This window comes from Meles meles, chromosome 14 (genome assembly GCF_922984935.1).
Source record: "Meles meles chromosome 14, mMelMel3.1 paternal haplotype, whole genome shotgun sequence".
Lineage (NCBI taxonomy): Eukaryota > Metazoa > Chordata > Mammalia > Carnivora > Mustelidae > Meles > Meles meles.
Genome location: NC_060079.1, coordinates 30,479,495 through 30,500,805, shown reverse-complemented (window position 1 = coordinate 30,500,805; position 21,311 = coordinate 30,479,495). Strand labels below are relative to the sequence as shown.

At 43.2% G+C, this 21,311-nt stretch overlaps 1 protein-coding gene across 3 annotated transcripts in view; it reads right to left on the bottom strand.

The window, feature by feature from the left end:
- ENOX1 (ecto-NOX disulfide-thiol exchanger 1) overlaps positions 1–21,311 on the bottom strand; it is a 581,569-nt gene that overhangs the window by 3,053 nt on the left and 557,205 nt on the right. For all 3 annotated transcript variants that reach the window (XM_046028124.1, XM_046028126.1, XM_046028125.1), the window contains 2 exons: positions 19,717–19,819; positions 7,664–7,749 (listed from right to left, as the gene is read on the bottom strand). In XM_046028124.1, the coding sequence (XP_045884080.1) occupies positions 7,664–7,749; positions 19,717–19,819 (189 nt within the window). The remainder of the gene's footprint in view (positions 1–7,663; positions 7,750–19,716; positions 19,820–21,311) is intronic.

Below are 21,311 nucleotides of genomic sequence, written 5' to 3'. Positions count from 1 at the left end.
TTTGATAATCATCCCAGGATATTCTTAAGATCAGAATTTTAAAGAATGGGATTTTAAATCAGACAGGTTTGGATTTTAATCTGGCTGAGGCCAACCTGTATAACCATGGGCAGGTCATTTAATAACTGTCATTCTCAGTTGCTTCATGTGTAGAATAGAAATAATCTCTCAGCCTGATCGTGAGGATTATACATGAAATGTACCATGGTGCCTGGCATGAGACGCTCTCTCTATACGTACCAGACAATGCTGATAGAATACGACACTGTTATCAGCCTCTCTGTGGTGGGTGGGTCAAGCTCTGTGCTCCTAAGCCAAAGCAAACAAACACAGAGAAGTGTGTAGTCGAACCCACTTTCACTTGGTCCAGAAGGCAGTTTTCTGAAGCCAAATTATCCTCTTAACCTCCTTTCTTTCCTTTGGAGGAGGACGGCACAGGTCGTCTACAGTAGGCTCTGGTCTCCCCTCAATTCAGGTGATACCCCTGAGAGGAGCTGTCCTTCCCCAGATCAGGCAGAGCCACAGAGAAGCTGCCAGAGCCCCAGGTTAACAGCCAGCCCATCTCAGGTTTATTTTCAGGATAACTATCAGCTCCCATGGAAAAGTAGGGAAAGGAGCTTTGTGGTGTTCATTAGGAAGGAGAGAAAAAGCTAAATTCTTGAGAGTAAAATAAAGTTTTGATGTAAAGATAACTCTATCTATGCCATTAGTGACCCCAGCAGCCCTGTAGCTGTAGCTGATTGGGAGAAGTGTGACAACTCCTAAGTCCTAGCCAGACTCTTGAAAACACTTCTGTTAATTCTCACTATACTCTCGTAAGACAGGGGTTGATTTACAGATGAGGAAACTGAGGTCCAGACAGATTAGGGACCTTGTGCAGGGTAACCCAGGCACTGAGTGGAGCTGAGAGGCAGATCCAGACTCCTTGGCCTTGTTTTCAAACACTGATGCCAGCTGCCATGGGGGGCGGGGGACTGTCTCCCTGTGGGGGAAGGGGTTCACGGGGAAGGGGTTTGTGTACTGGAGGGCAGGTCTGTGATGAACAAGACTTCAGAGTGTTATGAGTGTCAGTAACAAGAAACTCCGAATTTCCAGCTCATCCAGCTCAGACACGCTGCAAGTGCTAACGCTTGGGTGCCCCCACAGAAACCCTTCACCAAAATAGCCAGCAAATGGTGGGGAATCTTGTTTCCCACAGTGCCTTTTGACCCGAGTCTAGGCTAGAACCACAGAGGAAGCTGGAGTAGTCCACCGGAGGAGAGAGGCACCCCCCCTGCTTCGTGAGTCCTCCCTGGGGGCCAGGTACAGAGCATGTGCGTAAGGCCCGTTCATTCTGTCAGCTCTTTAAACACGTGAACAAACTCCTCACTTGGTGGAAGAAAGGAATGTGGAGGGAAAACATTTGGAATCCAGTCATGGAACAACCATTAACCAGCTTCATTGACTTGTCTAAATCACTTAATCTCTTTGGGTGTTCCCTCATTTGTAAGACAAAGGAATGGGAAAGAAATCCCGGGATGTTCTAAGATCTTGGATTTGGGTGCTGGCCCTGCCATCTGTTGGCCTTTCCTCAAGCTACTTAAAATTCATGGGACCGCTAGGTTGCTGCAGAGCTCTCACACTGACAGAATGGGCTAGATCTCCTGTGCGCTTGAAAGCACAAATGGCAACTGATACGCAGTAGTACGTGCTGTGCTGTGTGTACTCTCCTGAGTGCTTCTCTTGTAGTCAGTCATTTATTACACACGATAGTCCATAAAACCCATTTTACAGAGGGTAAAACTGAGGCACAAAGATGTTAAATAAGTGACTAAAGTCCCCACTAGTAAAACTGGGATTTGAAATCCTTATGATTACTTAGTTTGGATGACCAATTAGCCATTTCCTTGGATTTGGCCAGAGCCGGAAATTAGCATAGTGGAAATGAGTGTCCTCAAAAGTAGTTAATGCTGAGTGGCTCTTGGTAGTGCAAGGTAACTGCCTGGATGTGGATAGGGATGTGTCACAAGTACAGACGAGACCACCTCAGAACTATCCGAAATCTCCATTTAATAAGGCTCAAAGATGAATTCCAGAGCATTTCCTTAAAGATGTTTTATATCTCATGCCAGAGGAAAGATCAGGAGAAACTGCTTTCAAGTTAGTTTGATGGTTTTTAAAACTTTCTGTATCCTGACAGAGTAACTTCGATGATATATCACATTTTGGGATTTTTCAAGACAAAGAGTGGATTTAATTTGTCCTTTTTTTTTTTTTTTTAACCCTGTGGCTAAAGAGGTTTTACTTTTGCCTTGACAATATCCTTTATCTTCCTACCTATAATTTCTTGGTTTCAAGAACTGAAAGAGTCCTGGAGTCCTCACATAAGACAAAGCAGCCAGATCTCACTGGTTAAGCTCTGAGTGTGATGTATCCTAACCTGTCCTCAAATCCATTCTGAGCTCAGGACTTCTCTCTAAGTGCCTGTCTGTCCTGGATGGAAGCTACTGGGGGCCAGGGAAGGGGGGACTCGGCCAGCAGGTGATGTGGGGTTTTGGATGCCAAAGCCAGCCCTGTTTTAAGGGTTTAAATACACGTGACCTCTGTATGGCATTATCATCTAGGTTAGAGACCTGTGCTGTGCCTGTAAAATCTCATTTACCCGTAGACCATGTAGTTGGTGCTCTAGAAAGTGGGGACAGGACGGTGGTCACAGATGTGATGCTTTCATCACCCGCTTCCTCAGCTGGCTGTTGTCCGAAAAAAATTGGTGGTCTGTGTGTTTTCAGTCTTTGATGTTGTCAGTGGATCCCTGGCCACTTCTGTTTTGTTTAAAATTTTCTAATTCTGACATCTGTTCTTTTAGAAAGGATTGATTTGTTCTAATTAAGGGGGAAAAAAAAGATGAGAAGGAATAAAGGCTCCATGTAACCAAGGGGCTTGTGTGCTTCTAACACTGTGGAGGTAATTTCTAAGATCTGCGTGATTTATTTTCTGATTTGCTGACTCCAGCCCAAGCCCACTACTTCCTTGCCAGGCCTCTAAGCATGTATATAAATTGACACAAGCAGACATAAATCAGTTTTATGATGGGGATGGTTGGCTCCATGTCCCATATCAGTCAGGCAAGAGAAGCTGAGTGATAAGGGGTTCTTGTTTGAGGCACTGAAAAGACCTGGCATAGGCTTTGTCAAGGCTGAAGAGTCAGGGAAGCCAATTGCAAAACCAAATTTCCTTCCCTAGGATAAACTGTTGGCTTTTAGTGCACATTTAAGTCTTGTTCATTCTTCGTATCCCTGGGCAACGCATGGCACCAGCACACAGACTCCTTGCAGTAAACGTTTGCAGAGAGAAATGTGGAATATGGATGGAGAAAGAAGAGAAGGGAAGGGAGGGAGGGAGAAATAAGGAAAGAAGCTAAACGTAAGTAAGGAATTATGAAGACAGAAGGAAAGAACTAGAGAGAAGAGGAACAGGGAGGGAGGGAAGGAGGAAAAGAAAGGAAGAAGATGAACAGAAGGAGGAAAATGGAGGGTCTGGATGGAAAATGAGAGGAGGAGAGAAGGGAGGGTAGAAGGTGTAAGCTGGGATGGCACTGGCGACAGGACCCCGAAAGCAGGTGTGAGAGTGAGCGCACACTCAAGGATATCTCCTGGTAAATATGGTTCACAGGGACTTCAACTTCACCCTTTCCCAACTTCTGTCCCACTAAAACTCTGCCTGCCCAGTATAGCCCTTCATTAGTTCATGTCTGATTATCCAGTTATTCCCATAAATATTCTGGCATCTCCTCAGTTAGACTACAAACTTTTTGAGAGTGACGTTCTTTCTCAGATTGCTTTTGTGCTCTGGCCATCCTTGTTCCTCCCTCATCCCCAGGACATGCTGGGTTCACGAAAAGCAGTGAATTATCCCAGTGTTCACTGGGTCCCTGGTAACCTTGTCAGTGCATGAGCAACTTCCTTTTTATTCTTTACGTAGCCAAGTACTGTTACCCCCGATGCTTCATTTATCATGTGCTTTCCAGAGGTGTCATCATATCTAAAAACACACTCATTATAGCCTAAACAATAGAAAACTCAGTCACTCATTAAGGTACTATGACAGGTGGCAATTTAGGAGAACACTGGAATATACCTAATACTGAAGACTTTTCAGAGTGGAGGGGGGAACCTTAACAAACACCACTGTGAACATTCCATCTAGCCTTACTGCCTAACGATAGTCTAGGAAGGAATGGTTTCCAATTATGGCAATTTGAATCTCCTTGGAACTGACCAGATATTTTAATTTTGTGTTTCTAGAGGTATGCTCTTAGTACAACATGCAAATGGCTTGTGCCTCTGGTGGGAGATGTACAAGCCTATGGCCCCCAAGCCCATCAGTGAACAGTGGGATCCTGTCAAAACGGCAGGTCTTTGTAAATCCTCCAGTATCCATGGCCATATTATGTTGCTGTTGAGTCTGGTTTTCAGAATCAAATCTACTTGGTGGGCGCGGGGAGGAGGCTATATACCTATGTAGAGGGGACAGCCAGACACATTTAGGAGAACTTAAGTCCAAAAGAATATGTAAACTGGGGGAAAAGCAGAAGAATGCCTCCTCTTGACTGTAAGACAGGATATGCTCATCTGCTAACGCTCAACTCGATGTGACTTTCTTGCTGCTCAGGGTCAGGGAGCGGGCTGACCTGGGGGTTCTCTGCATTGATCAGAAACCATTTCAGGATAGTGCTGCCTTCTTTGAAGAGCTTACCTGCCTGCACCCAGGGCACAGTTTTTAACTCGGCAAAGTTTTAGGAAGCCATCTCCCCCCACCACCCTTCTCCTGCCTTCCTCTGAGTGAATCTTTGTAATGTGGTCATACGGTGACATTCTGCTATAAGAGGGCTAAGTGAATGCGAGTGGACAGTTTAGAAGAGGCTGAGAAGAGAAAAATATGCAAATATCATTATCAAGAGCAGGAATGATATTTAACTGGAAAATGGCCTATTACTGGGCTATACAGTTTTAGGAGCCATGTGCAGTTCACATGCCCAGCATAATTTAAATTAATTCCTGGCTCTCCTTCCATTTCTAATCATTCTTATACTCATATGTGGCCTTTGGGGAAATCCTAATAAAATCAGTTGCATTACAGGCTGGATTGATTGAGCCTGCTTTCCTTGCTCTCGTCAGCACTGGAGTAGCCAGAACCTAAATGTTACTTTATAATTGTCATAATGGTGATGTTGTCTGATATCAAACCGGGCTGTTCTAATCGGAATTTTAAAAAACCCATCCTATAAGAATCAGTGAACCCTCCGTGTGTCGTAGAGGCTAAACTGAATCCATTGCCTTCATGCAACATTAACCAAAACTTAGGGGGGTCTTGGTGACCCCCAACTCCTTCTGATTAACCAGAGGCAGGTGCACCAGGCCATTGCACTGGAAAGCCTCTGAGTCCATGGGCTGGTGGTGGCTCCCCGATTCTGAGCTTTCTGGCAGCTGATACAAGGACAAGGCCCTGGTGGGTACTTAAAGGGCAAACCTCTCATTATTTTGTTTTCTATTTTAAAGCCCCAAGGATATGGAATTCCAGTGTACAGCAATAATTTGGTCTGTGGATTAGAAAGTCTAAATATCCCTTCAGCCTCACTGGAATAGAAAGAATATTTGGTCTAATTGCTGGCATCTAGGAGTTTTAGTCAGAGCACTTTTTCTATGTAGTTTTTACTTCAGGCATGAGGTAACAATCTGACAGCTCTCTTGAACATTTCATTCAGGAGATGGAGGGCTGTGTGGGGAAGACCCTGTGTATTTCCTCTGTGAAGGAAATATTTTCCTCCTTATCTTCTAAAATAAAAGTACCAGTCTGAGATACAGTGGAATTTCCTTTAACCGAATCCCTTCCAGAAAGGCCAGTCTTCTAATGGTCAGAGACCAGGGGTGTGAATTCTCTCCTCAGAGACTCCTGAGAGAGACCACACAAATTTTGCCTGAACAAATGGATGATGGACACTCTGTTCTGATGGTAAGAATAGAACAAAATAATTCATTATTTATCACCCCACCAGGTGATTTTATACCCCCCCCCCCCAACATACACACACACACACAGACTCACAAACTCACATATATACTAAAACAACAACTGCTTCCCGACAAAGGCTTCCCACTTGGGATTTCCAGGAGGGGAAGGAAAGCAATGTCAACAATGCAAGGGAAGGATAATAGCAACAATAGGAATAATTTCTTGAGGACTTATTTTATGCCAAGCCACTCTGGTGAAAGCAGTACTTCATTTTTCTTTCAGGCAAAGGGAGGGTTGATACTAAGAATGAAATTGGTGAGGGTAAAAAGCAAAGAAGCCCTTCAAGAAAGCTTAATTTCAACAAAGTAACACTGTATAGCTGACCCTCATTTTATCTGAGTTAACATAAGCATTTTCTATCCCTCCCTGTCCATGAGACAGAAGGCCACAAAGAAGACAATAATGTGTGTATGAACTTTCAGAATCTTATAATCTCCTCACCCCCTTTCACTCTGTTTTGGTTTACCCTATTATCAGCTGTGAGAGATGAAAAGGGCATGAATCCCTGTGACTGAAAAATACGTTTTGTTCAGATGATTCTCTCAGAGGGGAAGTGTAAGACCCATTAGAAAGGTTAAGCAGTTGTGGGATCATGAATAGGTAAGATAATTTAACTCCAATTGAGAGCACAGTGTAGTCATTTAATTTATACTGGCCATTGAAGATTTAGAATGGCTTGTATGTGTGCGTAGTCAGGGTCACAGAACTGTGGGCCAGGGTCCAGGGTCCTGGTCCTACACGTCCCGTGCACTTTGCTGCACTCTGTGCAAGGGTTTATTTCCATTTTCCCTCCCAGCAGGACATTTAACAAGCGACTCAGTGGCCGCCTTCAATTCTCTGCTTCTGTGTCCATCCCCTTCCAAGGCTTTCCCCAGCACTGCTGCCTAATGACGTGACTTTATTTCAGCAGGGCCCCCCTCATTGTTCACTGGAATTTGATACAGAAATTGATACACACATTGAACCCTTTGTGTCTTTTTTCTTTTAGAACACAACTACTGCAGTGGGTTAGGAGCATAACTAATTTGCAGATGAGGCCAACTGAGCCTCAGAGAAATGAAGAATGATGTCCTGACTCTGGGCGTCACCCCTGGGCGGGGGTGTGGGGCACCACTGATAATAACTTTGTGGTCATTTTTTCCATTTAGAGAATAATGCTGAAAAACAACCATTAATACCATTTTCTTGAGAGTCCTATCAGATCTTTGTTATTTGAGGTGATTTGCCCTCTATCGTGGGGAGTCCTTATCACAGAATCCTGTGAGAATATGGTCTCAGGATAATGCCCCATTAGCCACCCTGACCTGATTTCTCCCTGTTTCGGGAACTTTCAGGCCAACCTGTAATTTTCAGTCCCTCATATGCTTTTCAGAGTAATTTGGCATCTGCTGAAAGTCATTGTCATTTTAGATAACTGCTCTTCTTCCTATAAAGACAAAAGCAAGTGAAAAGAAGACAGCTATCTGCCCAAAACGGAGGTCCTTGTGGAAAAGTACTGATGAAACTCCAAATGCTGTTCTATCCCCAAGGCGGCTCCCACGGGCCCACCGGCAGCCAGCAGTCAACACGCTAAATCTTAGCAGTGCGAGTCCCCCGGAGAAAGAGAATTTACCTTGGAGTCCAGCTGCTGCATGTATGACCAAAGATACTCTATATTGGCTCCAAAAGGATGGACGTGAAGAAACGTTGATATGATCCCTGAATTAAAGAGACAAACAATGGACATCACTGAAAGGTGAGTAAGAGTCGGAGTCAAATAATGTCGTCTAACCCCGTAATGGTTTCATTAGGCTGAGTTACGGTCTCACCACTGTAAGAGCACTCAGCAAGCACTCAGTAACAGCCCATTCCGAAACCTAGAAACATGGCGAACAGAACACTCTAGCTCCTGGAATGATGGTAGTTAGAAAAGCTAGGCTCGGAGATAATATATAGATGAATAAAGGTATTTGCTAAACAAAGACTCCTGGAAGCATTTCAACTACCAATTTTATGCTTGATTTACCAATATAAAATTGTAGTTATTGGGAGGATAAAATTCTCTTTTCTTTCCCTTGGTGGACTTCGCAGTATGAAAATGGCTCATACAGCTGTGTCAGAGATCGCACGGCCTCCGATTTCGCTGATAATTACAGTTGCTAGTTACGAAAAGTATTTAATCCACATTTCCCCTAACTGCCACTGAAGGAAGCTCAGATCCTTTCTGAAACCTTTATTTCCCCCCTGGTTGTTGGTGCTATGTAAACAGAGCCAGCTCTCCCTCTCTCTTCCTCGCTGTTGTAATTTATAGGATCGTTTAAAAAGGCCCAGGAATGGATGGTTTGGCTGGAGTCTGATTCTAAATCAGAAGTCTTTTCAATTGTGAAAATCAGCTGTCAACATGGTACTGACAAATGAAAAGCGGGGTGTTCGGTGTCAGGGCTGAAGTAAAAGCATTCCTGTTCTCTCCTTCCTATTCCCATATCCAGAATCAAGACTCCATAGATTGTACGCTGCTGTTTGCTAGGAAACTGTGTTCAGACTGACATTTTTTTAGTTCTAAGTAGACTTCGAGATGAATTAAATCTGAGGATAAGCCCTCATGTTGTTTATTGGGCCACTGAGAGGCAGTGGTCAAGAGAAAGACCCGCACCTGTCTGATGTGCAGGCAGGACGAGCCCTCAAGGAGGCGTCGCTCTTTGCGTGAGGTCATCCTGGGAATTGCAGGGGGACCTTGGGTTGGTCTGGGATGAGGTCTGGTGGCCTCCTGATCTGTGTGATGCTTGGGATGCTCTGGGATGAGTGTCTGTTTTCAAGCAAAGTTCCCAGTTCAGCCTTTGTCTGAGGATAGAGAACCAAAGGGTCTAGCCCGCGCTCTCAAAGGACTGTCCTCAGAACACTGCTTCTGTGAGGTTTATAGTGGTTAACAGAGAAATGAGGAAGATGGAAATAATTCATTATTTCTCCATTATGCCAAAACCTCAGTTTTCAGAGATTGACCCCATTTTTCTTGAGGTATAAAGAACTACCAATTTATTCTGAGATTATGTTTTTGCTTTTTTTGCTAAAATGCCCTTTGATGAAATAATGGCCATGTAAAAGGTACTAATGGCAGTTTTAATATCTTTAAGTGGCGAATAGCTGTTTTAATATACTGAAGTGGAACTGTTTTGTTCCCCTCCTACCACTTTATTTGTTAATTTATATTCTAATTTTACAGACCTGGCAACTACTTTCCTGTGTTTCTGAGGTTCTCAAATCTGGTGAGGTGGCACAGGAAGTGATTCTCTTACTAATGAGTTAAAATACAGAAGCTCATGAAGGACTTACTTAAAAAATAACTTAGAAGTATTTAAACAATAATACGTATTTGCATTTATTAAGTGGGGGGGGGGGCAGAATTCTTAAGGGGAAAGTCCTATTGCAGGATGGTGAATGGGATTCTCCCTCCTGTCCCAGGCTGAGGGCAAGTGGTGCTCTGTCCACTAGTTTCCACAAGGAGCCTGTGACAAATGGTAGGTGGGCCCTCCTCCCACCTCCATTAGAGGACAAGGGGGAAGAATGAGTAGTCATCTCTGGCTTTGTGAAAGGCGAACCTCTTCCCTTCTTCTCCTGGCATACAGGTTCTCCCAGGCAGGGAGAGGGTGCTCCAAGAGAATGGCTCCGAGAGCCAGGAGGGGTCCTGAAAGACAGGGGCAGTAGTCCCTTCCTTGGTGGGACCTCTGCTTAGGCAGCAGACTGACTGATCAGCCTTTGGGGTGACAAGGATGTGTGTGTTTCCCATGAGGTGAGCAGACATCTTAGAAGGTAGGGAGGTGTGGAGCAGCCTTAAGGAGTAAACTTCCCCAAGGGCACTAGCAGATAAACACACTTTTCATTATTAAAATCTCTACTGAACAGACTCCTCACCATCTTCTAGATAACCCACAGCCTCTCCTATAAATATCCACAGGAATGTGATGTGAAGTTAAATGTCTTCCGTAGAATAAATAGAATGAATCAGAAGAGGGCTGGGATGGGGGGGAACGGGGAAGAGGTTGATAACTTTTGGCCTGGGAGATGATGTACTGAAGGAGGAAATTTAGGAATACCAGTCATGGGAGGACCTGGAGCGGCTGCTTTTGTTGCCCTCTGTGATGTTGATACCCCTCTGCGTACATGCTCCCTCACGAGTTACAATCTGACCCTTAGGCCCACTGTTGGGTCCGTAACCCCTGGGAATTCTGCCCTTAACACAATCTGTGCCTGTTCTGGTTCAGTATTAGGAATATAGTATACATTTAAAATAAATGTATATTGAATGAATTTACCCTCTAGAAGTAAGACTGGCCAGTATACTTCCTTAAAAATTTCTACTATTCTATTGATAAATGGAGATAAATAAGAACCTTAAAAATTGCACAGTAGTTGGGGCGCCTGGGTGTCTCGGTGGGTTAAAGCCTCTGCCTTCGGCTCAGGTCATGATCCCAGGATCCTGGGATCGAGCCCCGCATCAGGCTCTCTGCTCAGCAGAGAGCCTGCATCTCCCTCTCTCTCTGCCTACTTGTGATCTCTGTCTGTCAAATGAATAAATAAAATCTTTAAAAAAATTGCACAGTACTAACCAATAATGTAGTAGTCTTCCAAAAGTCAGGTAACTTTGAGCCATTATTCACTGGTGATTCTTGCCCTTAACTCATCCGCTTTATGGATTCAGGACAAAGCAACCTGAATGTTTTGGGCATGGAAACTTTTTTATTGAAACACTTTCTTGCTCAAAAAGTAAAAAGAAAATGCTTATATGACTTCTATATGTCTTTCTAAAATCAGATTAGAAATCTGATTTTAAAATCAGACATGAATATCTTTCCTTAGGAGAGTATTCAAAACCATCACTGTAGTAGCTGATACCAATAAGCCATTAGCTTTTCTTTTCTTTTTTTTTAAAAGATTTTTTTTTTAATCTGACAGAGACAGAGATCACAAGTAGCAGAGAGAGGGAAGGGGAAGCAAGCTCCCCGCTGAGCAGAGAGCCCGATGCGGGGCCTGATCCCAGGACCCTGGGATCTCGACCAGAGCCGAAGGCAGACACTCAACTGACGGAGCCACCCAGGTGCCCTAAGCCATTAGCTTTTCTTTAAAAAAAAAAAAAAAAAAAAAAATTGAGCAATTGCCACTAGATTCATCTGGGGCCAAAGTAGGTAGTTAAAGGTTTTGTCTTGTTTTTTAATCTTCATTTATTTGACAGCACAAGCAGGGGGAGTGGCAGAGGCAGAGGGAGAAGCAGGCTCCCCACTGAGCAGGGAACCCGATGCAGCTGGATCCCAGGACCCCAGGATTATGACCTGAGCTAAAGGCAGATGTTTGACTGAGCCACCCAGGTGCCCCCAAAGTATGTAGTTAAATAAAGGCTTCGAAGCACTTCCTATGGATGGCAACTAAGCTATTCAGTATTGCTAGAGATACAGCAGAAATGGGAAACATTAGTCATATCCTCCGGAGTACTGCGCCCCTCCTCTTCCCTACTCCCACCCTACCGCTGCCCATCAGTCTCATCACAGCAGCATTAGTCATGCCATCTGAGAAAATGTGGTTTCTAAGCCCTGGTTTGGGATTGGATTCATGGGCTGGGTGAGGTGGGGCTTCCGGAATAATCAATTAAAGCCTCTTTGTAGCTCCTTCAAAAGAACGAGGATATTTCCTGGGAATGGAAAAAAGGACAGGTGTAGCTCATAATTTAATAAGCAACGCTGCAAACCAGAAACTGGAGACTGTTTCATGGCCCTCTGGGAGGGATCTAAGAGCTTGGTTAAACACACTGACAACCGAGGGTGGAGAACGGAGCCAGGACTGAACTGCTGGATCTCCAAAGGGACAGACTCAGTCACTGGTCTTGGATATTTCCATGGAGAAGCAGAAGTCTCCATATTTAAGGATGGGTTTCCCAACTAGGAAAATACAAGTGTAAGTAGCTAATTTAAATAAATTTTGAAAAAGGAACAGAGGAGGCTGTCACTACTCTTGAGCTTTCTGCATATTTCAGGACCTTAAAAATTGCTTTAGGAAGACCTATAGACCAGCGCTGTACAACGTGTGGCAAGCCCCTCATTAGGAAGGCCCATTTAAATAGGGACATACACCATTTTGAGCTTTCTCCATCAAAATCATTGAGTTTATCCTCATTTTCTCACTAAGACCAAGGAAGCAGCAGCATTTAAATTAGCCAAATAGTGCTAGATTTTTACTGCTTCATTCACTCTTCTTTAAGCATTTCCTTAGCAACAGTTAGCTGCCAGAGTGCTAAGGACACAGCATTGCACAAGACAGACAAGGTTTCTGCTCTGGGGGAATTTATATTCTAGGTAAGTTACAGAGGATAAACACAAAGATTAAAAATAAAGGAAATATTTTCAGGTAGTGGTAAACATGGTGACGAAACAGGCTCAAGCTTGGTGCGGTGCTACTTCACACGGGAAGGTGGACTGAAGGTAAATTTTCCTGTGTCAGATGGGAAGGAGCCAGCCACAGGCAGCCTGGGGAAAGATTCTTCCAGGTACAGTCAACAGAATGCGCAAAAGACCTGAGGTGGAGATGAGCTGGCAGGAACATACTTGGCTGGTGAGTGGTGGTACAGCATGCATAGGAAGCCAGATCACTTAGGGCTGTGAACTGACAGAGGAAGGGATGTGGATTAAATTCTAAAAATATCAGGAAACCAACAGAAGAGTTCTTAGTGGCATGATATGATCTGAATTATGTTTTTATAATTTCATTCAAGTTACTGTTTGGTGAATAGATGAAAAGGAAACTGGGAGACCATTTAGAAGTGTCTGCACAAGAACTGAAGTGGTAGGGCGCCTGGGTGGCTCAGTGGGTTAAAGCCTCTGCCTTTGGCTCAGGTCATGATCCCAGGGTCCTGGGATCGAGCCCCACATTGGGCTCTTTGCTCAGCAGGGAGCCTATTTCCTCCTCTCTCTCTGCCTGCCTCTGCCTACTAGTGATCTCTCTCTGTCAAATAAATAAAATCTTAAAAAAAAAAACAAAAAAAAGACCTGATGTGGTAAGCAGTGGTCTGGACCAAAGGGTAGTGGGCATTGAAGGTAGAGCTGGTGGAATGCTTGTGAGTGGTAAGGGCTTGGGAGGAGGAGTTCTCACTGTTTGGCTTGAGCAGCTAGGTGGTAGCATTTTCTCAGCTGGGAGTACCAGGGAGGAGCATATTAGGGCAGAGAAAAGGGGGAATCAAGGGTTCTCTTCTGGGCTTTTTAAATTTGAGATGTCCATTAGCATCTAAATGGAGACACCATATGGTAGTTGGAGAGGGTATCTGGGAGTCAATGGCCACAAAAAGGGATTCAAAGCCAAAGTGCACATTGACATTCCGTAGGCAGAGAAGAGGCCTCCAGCCCGAACCCCAAAGAAGCCCAAAATTTAGAGGTTGAGGAAAACTCATCAAAGGAATCTGAGTGGGAGTGATCAATTAGAAAGAATGGTGTCATGATAGCTAAGAGAAGAAAGTATTTCTGCTCAGAAGATGGGAGGAGTCCACTGTATAAAGTGCAGATGACAAATGGAGTTGAGAAATTGGCAACATGGCATGCTCTGGTCATGTTGACAGAACGACTTCAGTGTGAGGGTGCCAGCCATCCTGGAGCGGTGGCCGGAGAGGGAGCGGGGGGTGGGGGTGGGGTAGAAGCTGTGAGTATAGCAGTGCTTTAGAGAATTAGGCTTGGATGGGGAGGAGGGAAATGGGCTGTTGGAGTCAAGACAAGTTTTCCTTCTCTTTTGTTTTCAAGATAGTAGAGTTCACGTTCATATGCTGAGGGTATGAGCATCTGCCACCCACGTGGCAGTGCAGCTTTCCTAATAGTCCTCATAGATTACAGAGTAGTGAGGTGAAGACGACCATCTAATCAGACCTCCTAGCTTTGGACAGTGTGAGGAATCAGATCCGCCATGGATCAGTGCCTTGCCCGGTGAATTGATGCCTCCATCTGCCTGTACTCAGAACAGGCCTCCCTGGCTGAGGGCTGTTCAGGGATCATCAGGTACTGTGACTTGTCACAAGGCCAAACGATCCCACTCCCATCTTTTTTTCTGATGGACTCCTCCATTTTAAACAAGTTTATTGGTTACCTGTTGAGAACAAAATATCAGTTTGTATATTCATTTTGGTCAGATGGAATCCTACCAGAACAGACTCCCCTTCCTCAGGCTGCTTGGAGTTTCATTCCAAACTCCCTGTGTCAGCTTGTAACATCCTGGCTGAGATTAGCCTTCCCTGTGTCCACATTGGCTGATGGTCTCCTGGGGACTTCAGATATCTCTGAGGTCTGGTGGCTTGCTGGGGGAGAGGGCCTCCCAGAGAGTTCCAGGAACCTCAGCTCTGCAGAGGAACAGCTGTCTTTCTGGATGGTTCTGTCTTGCTGAAAACCAAGAGAGGCCTGACCAGAAGCCAGTCTGAAATGTTCTTGCCTCTTGTTGCAGCCTACAAGGCTTCATGAACACTGAACCGGAGAGGCAACCGGGAGGGTGCCGTGTGAAATCTGGGTTTCCCACTAAGCCACGAGCCTACAGGTATCTGTGAGCAGCTGCAGGGCGCTAAACCGATTATGGGAACTGGGCCGAGGCGGGGCTGTGAGTGAGGGGTAGTCGGACCCAACGCTGTGATTTGTCTCATGCTTCTCAATGCGCTGGGATTCTGAAAAGCTTTCATTTTCCAAAAAGCAGTTTGGTCCATGTATCTGGTGAGTGCCGTACTCGATCTTGCACAGTTAGGTTGTTTTTTGGTTTTTGTTTTTAACGTAAAGAAATTTAAAAAGTCTGTCAGTCTTATTATAACTAAACCCCTGAGACTATATCTGGTCCCTTCAGTACTTCGTTCCTTGTGTCTGAAAGGCCTTGACAACTCCTTTATCCCTTCAGAGAAACTCTGTGCATCCTTGAGGACTTGCTTGACTGTCCCTTCTTCTAACAAGGCATCTGTAGGGTAAGTAGCCCTTTCTCGGGATTTCTGATTTTAGTACAAACCATATTTCATTGTGATTAACTGCTTTCTTTCTCACTAGTCTATGACTTCTTGAGGGAAGAGATCATCTGATCACTGCTGTTGGGGAACACAGGTTCAGGCATATGGCAGGCCACTAGTTCTCAAAACACGGTCCCACCAGTGCCTGTTTGAGTGTCACCTCGGATGCCAGTTTTACAATGAACATTACCTGGGAGGGGGTGAGGCAGAGATTCTGCCTTTTAAACAGACTGCCCAGATGATTCCTTTCCACAGTGAAGGCTGGTAATTTTTTAGTAGGCTCTTGACAAATGTTTGTTGATTTATTGGTATGGACATTTGTGTCTTGGCAGCAAGATTTAGATCAATGACTCATTCTTTACGGTCAGTAGCTTTCAGAGAAGCACACACTTCCCAGATTACTTTTCTCAGGTGCAGCCTAAATACAGCCTTGACTCCATTCACTGAAAACACCAAAACCTCACCATTTAACCTTCTTTAAGTGTATTTCTCTACAGTCCACTCATCTGCTTCCTAACACCCATTATCAGGGGGAATGTTCCTGTTCAGATAAAGACTGGTTGTGCGCAGCCGGGTGAACCAGTGGTAGGGGTGGAAATGGTGCGGGGGGCGGGGGGCGCACTGACGGGAGGCAACATCCTGGTTCCCTGTAACATGTATGTCCTGATCTGTAGAGGAGTCAGGGTGATCTGTAAAGAAGTTTGCCTTATCGTTAAGAATTTTCAGCTGGTTTTAAATCACAGGTCTGAGGAAGTTCTGAAGAAAGATACTTTATCAACAGAGCTGTTAAGGTTTTGACTATATCGGGGTGGGATTTACAGTGATGACTAGCATCGACAGGGTGCCAATCAGGGCTGCTAGGACTGGAAATCTACTTTATTAGAATTACTTAAAAAGAGAAGGTGGAGTGATACAGACACAGAGTTATACTGTTCACATCTCTTCTGAGCTATCTGCCTATCAATAAAAATTCTTTTGATCCATTCTTCATAACAATAGCTAGTGGTTTCCAGAGCTTTGGTTATAAATCAAAAGTATTGTCTCCTTCTATCCCATATAAGTTCAGTGAATGCCAGATCTAAGTGTAGGCCAAATGTGAAGAGGACTAGGAGTTTGGGCTTCGATGCTAGACAACATCATGCCGACCTAATGTGTAGTTACCATAGAGTTGTGAGCTATAAAATAGTACCCTGCATTGCCCTCCATAATCACGTAATTTTAGATCTAATTATATGTTAACCTGTCTTTACAAGGATTGATTATAAAATAATCCAGAAATCAAAATAATAAAGTGCTTTTTAAGGACCCATCTTTTTAGCTGAGTTGGAATACAGCACTTAATCTTCATTAATTGTCAAGCAGAAAGTTTAGCAGAATGGTTGAATTGTCAAGGGACTCAATCCAAATCTGCCAGACTCCCAACTATATCAGTGAAATCCCACTGATCATCTGTGATGTATATTTACCTTATGTCTTAAAGACTTCAGTTTTATAAAAAGGACATGAGAATGTGTGGAAAGAACACACTTTTGCCGGTTACATTAGTGTCACAAATAATTAGCATTGCTTATTGTTTAGGAAGTTCTAGCCCAGAGAAGTTTTACGTTCTCTGTATGTGGAATCTATTTGAATAGCTTATTTCTCCCTCCCTGCTTCTCTTCCAGGAAATCAAGATTTATGCCACTGTGCTTTTTTATATAACATTTATGTGTCCCAAGAGTGTTATCTGAATATATTTGCATATAGCATATAATATAGGTACCCAGATATGATGAAGATTTTGCTAATAAGTATTTCCAATTCAAGGGAGATTTTTGCTGTGCTCCTGGCCTTCTAGGCTGATTTGGAGCAGGCCCATTGTACCCTCTATATGGGCTTAATTATTCCAAGGGAAGATTCCAAGGAAATTGCAAAGAGTATTCCGGACCTCTCCAGATATAGCATTAGTCCAGGGGACTCCCAGAGTCATTCTACCTATAAGTGTTCTTCAGAAAAGAGTAGCCCCAGCACCAAAAACTCCTTTCTCTGTGTAGTTTGGTCCAAAGAAGTTTGGGACCCCATAGTCTGTCATTCTGTCCCTGTCACAACCCTTATCTAAATTCCAGAAGCTGCAGGAGAGGTCTTTTTGGTCCCAACATTCAGGTTTCTACAAAGTATGGATGGCCAAACTCAGCAGAGAGACACACTTAATGGCAGCATCGATTTTGCAGGTCTTAGAAACGGTTTTCTACCTTGGCTTTCCTCTGGATTACTCCGTCTGACGACAAGTGTAAGTACCTCAGTATTTTGGGGGATGGTATGGATTGGAAAACACATCATTTTAAAACTTATATTAAGGTAAAGTAAGATAAGTACCAAGGTAGAGAGGTAATGGAGAAATGAAGGGAAAAAAAGACACTCCCAAGTTTATTTCAATCAAAAAACTTGAGTCTCTAGCCTCCCTTCTATCTAAACATTCTCATATAGTGATCAAAAGGAGTGTCAAAAGCTAATACAGGTAAACCAGTTCGAAAGACCAAAAATGAGGGGGGAAATCTTGGAAAATTTAGAGTTGGTTGTGCCTACTTTTTTTTTCCTTTTTTTTTTTTTTTTACTTATTCATGAGAGACATAGAGAGGCAGGGGGAAAAGCAGGCTCCCTAAGAAGGAGGGATTCTGATGTGGGACTCGATCTCAGGACTCTGGGATCATGACCTGAGCTGAAGGCAGATGCTTAACCATCTGAGCCACCCAGGTGCCCGTTCGTGGTTGCTCTTTATTGAAGATTCTGACTTACTAAATTTTTTTTCTTTCTCATACACTTGTGAATTTTCTAATAGTAAAGACCTAAGCAGAGATAACATGTTATAAATTATCTATTCCTATTAACCTATGTTGTTTAAAGCAGATCATTTCTTAAATTTTGAGGGAGCTGATTGAAAAGAAAAATGTGTATGTGTGTAGTACTATTTAGGAGACAGTGTAACTAAACTTTGGTCTCCAAGCACAAAATACAAGGAGAAGTACTCTTTAGTGAGAGGCATGAAATTATATAAAATGGAGACTGATTCCCATTTTTTTTAAAAAATATTTTATTTATTTGACAGAGAAATCACAACTAGGCAGAGAGGCAGGCAGAGAGAGAGGAGGAAGCAGGCTCCCTGCGGAGCAGAGAGCCCGATGCGGGGCTCGATCCCAGGACGCTGGGATCATGACCTGAGCCGAAGGCAGAGGCTTTAACCCACTGAGCCACTCAGGCGCCCCCTGATTCCCATTTTTTAAAGCTTCAAGTGGTCTGTATTATTCACACTTAGAGAAGGAATGTTTACTGATCATCATGTGCTTTGTTCACACCCTAAAATCATGGGGATATCCCAACTTTGTCACACTGAGCAAAAGAGAAACAGTTGTCAGCATTTGTCACATTTTCCAAAAGAAGAAAAATCCAGTTGCCAACTACATTCAGGTTCATTGTGGGTTCCTGGAACTGATAACACATCAGCATGTCTTATGAAACTTGTGCATGGCACAAGCTGTATTACAGCTGTATATCATCAGAGAGAAAAAAATAATTGGTTTTCCTTGGAGTATCTCTAAGTTGATGTCATATTCAATACCCCTGTAGTTGAAAAATCTATATATGATGGATGAAGTTTGGACTATCTTGAATTTAATTCCTCCTGTGCCAGCTTCTACAGGCCCGGGTGTACCTGTCATTTTGAGGTGAGTGCACGCATTATTTAGAAAATGCAGCCGGGTGCTACTTCTGCTAGAATACCAACTAGAGAAGAACAGTTTGTCTCACATGCACAACAGCCTCATTCTTCACTCTTAACAGTGCCAAGGAGGAGCCGGTTTAAACTTGGAGCCTCACACCAGGGTCAGTGCCAAGGTTCAGCTTGAATCAGTGCTGGGCATCACAGAGCGAGGAGGACAGCTTCTCTTTCTCTAGAGTGAGTACTATGGAGAGAGCCCTTAAACATACCAGCCTCCACAGTGGGGGCCCAGGCACATCACCAACATATCCTCATCATGAACTCTTCCTTGTGAGAGTAAGTACTACTTCTGGATCTGAGTGCTCATGAGGACTCTCAAAAGAGATCAGTTAGAGCTTGGTCTCTGGTCCAGACCAAAAAAACAAACAAACAAACAAACAAAAAACAAAAACCAAACCAACCTAGATGTATTTTGTGGGGCAGATAACAGTAAAATTTTCCCTTCCTTCCCCTTCCTTAGTGGCCGCTCTTTTTATTTATCTTGGTTAAATGGATCCAGACATGGGCAGGGAAGCCTGCATTAGCCTAGTGGTGTAGTCCAGATGTTCCTGTACCATTAGCATTATAGGGCTGACCTCAGTATGCAGCCTCTTTTGATACTGGGGATCTGGCTTGATTTGCAACTTTTGAATTGGATGCAACCTGGACTTCCAAATTTTGGAATTTAGGTTTGTAACATGTGAGATGCAAAATAATCGATCATCTTGCAAGCAGTTCTATGTTGTATGGCCAACTAATATACATGGTTACAGAAGAGCAAAACCCCTTAGTTTGTATGTCCCTAATTTGAAGTGTAAGTGTAATATTACCTTGACGAAGTTAATCTCACCTCTGACCAGAAGGCAAAGCTTTTTCAATTGTTAATGTGTTGGAGGTGAGTTAGTTTAGTATTATTTAAGACAAAGGATGAGGAAAACAATTTCCTTACCGATTAGTAGAGCTTCTTTCTCTGATTTTAAGCCTTGGCTTCTTTTTTCAATATTGTTCTCTCGGTCTTGGTTGACCAATGCAACTGTCAACACATTGATTTCCTATGAGGTTAAAAAACAAAAACCATATAGGCATGCATATAGATTTTGTGCACTTCGATAAAAGCCACCAGGTCTTTTCAACTCAATAGATAAGGTCATCACTTCCATTTATAACTGAACATCAACTTTTATAAATAATTGACCTATGTGCCCAACAACAGAAAAGTAATACTAAAACTTAGGTTCCTAGTTACTGCTCCCAGCAAATCAAGTAACTATGCAAAAGTGGCACATTTGGCATAAATTATCTTAGGTTTTTGTCCAGTGTGTTGATTAAACTCCGTTAGCAAAGACTGTTTGCTTGTAGCTACTTTAACATGTTTTTTATTTCAAATATAAAAGACTTCCCCAAAAGCATGCACAGACTGGTTTATATTACTCTGCTAGTAACTTGTATGAGTGTGTGGGGAAATAGGGCCTATTGGGAAGGTGAGATAGGATTATTATTAGAAGTATTTACATTGAATAAATATATGTCCTTATACACAACTGGAAAAGGTAGATAAAGCAAAGGTTGAGAAATTCTTTTCTTTGGAAACTAAAAATGAAGAATTGTACAACAAACCAATAACATGTAGAACACTGAAGTTGAACTATTTCTAGTTCTTCCAATGGTCTTTTTTATTTAGAAACAGAGAAAAAAATTTAACTCCTATGTTCCCAGACTTTGTATTAGGACTCAAAATGGAGAATGACTTAATAGAAAATCAAATGTAATGACCAGAGACATACATATATGGGTTAGAATCATTAGGTAGTTGAGTTTTGGAGGAAAGTTTCTCACTGAAAGGTCTCAAAGAAGGATGAGCATATTGAGCAAAGAGTTAAGGATACTCCATTAGATGATGTCACAAGGCTAGAGGTTAAACGTAGGGAGGGATAAAGGAGAACTTAGAAGGTCTGGGCAGAAGGTTTGGCAGGTGTTGCCAGGACTAGAACTGGTTACAGATATTGATCTAGTTAATACAAATCAGTAAAGTTGGACAGATAGAAGAATACAGAAAATTGTTGGGAACATGTTGAGCATGTGAGTAGCACAAACCCCATCTGAAGGCATTCAAATAAAAGAAAAAAGAAAACCTTCAGTGTATGTCAGTCTCAAAGTTCCATGAGCTGTGTTTAACCTATGAGCTGGTACTTTATAAGTCAGGGGTAATCAGAAATTGCCAGAAAAGAAGTCTCTGCTAAGAAATTGCAATTGGCAATATTTGGTGAGCATTTTGGAGGTTCCTCTAAAGGTCAGATTTAACTGCTGCAGACAGAGTAAGAGGTGAAGGTGGGTGTAAACTGAAGAATTCAGGGAATCAAAGTGATGTGGTAATAGATCAGAGGAAGATGCTGGTTGGTTAAGAAGGTACCAGTGAGGACTGAGGCTGATAACAGGAATGTGCCCAGGAGGATAGGAATCAGAAAGGGTTTAAGGAATGGTCCACAGAAAGGCTGGAGCCAGCCAGACATAAAAGACCATTAGAGATGAAAGATGCTCTTATAC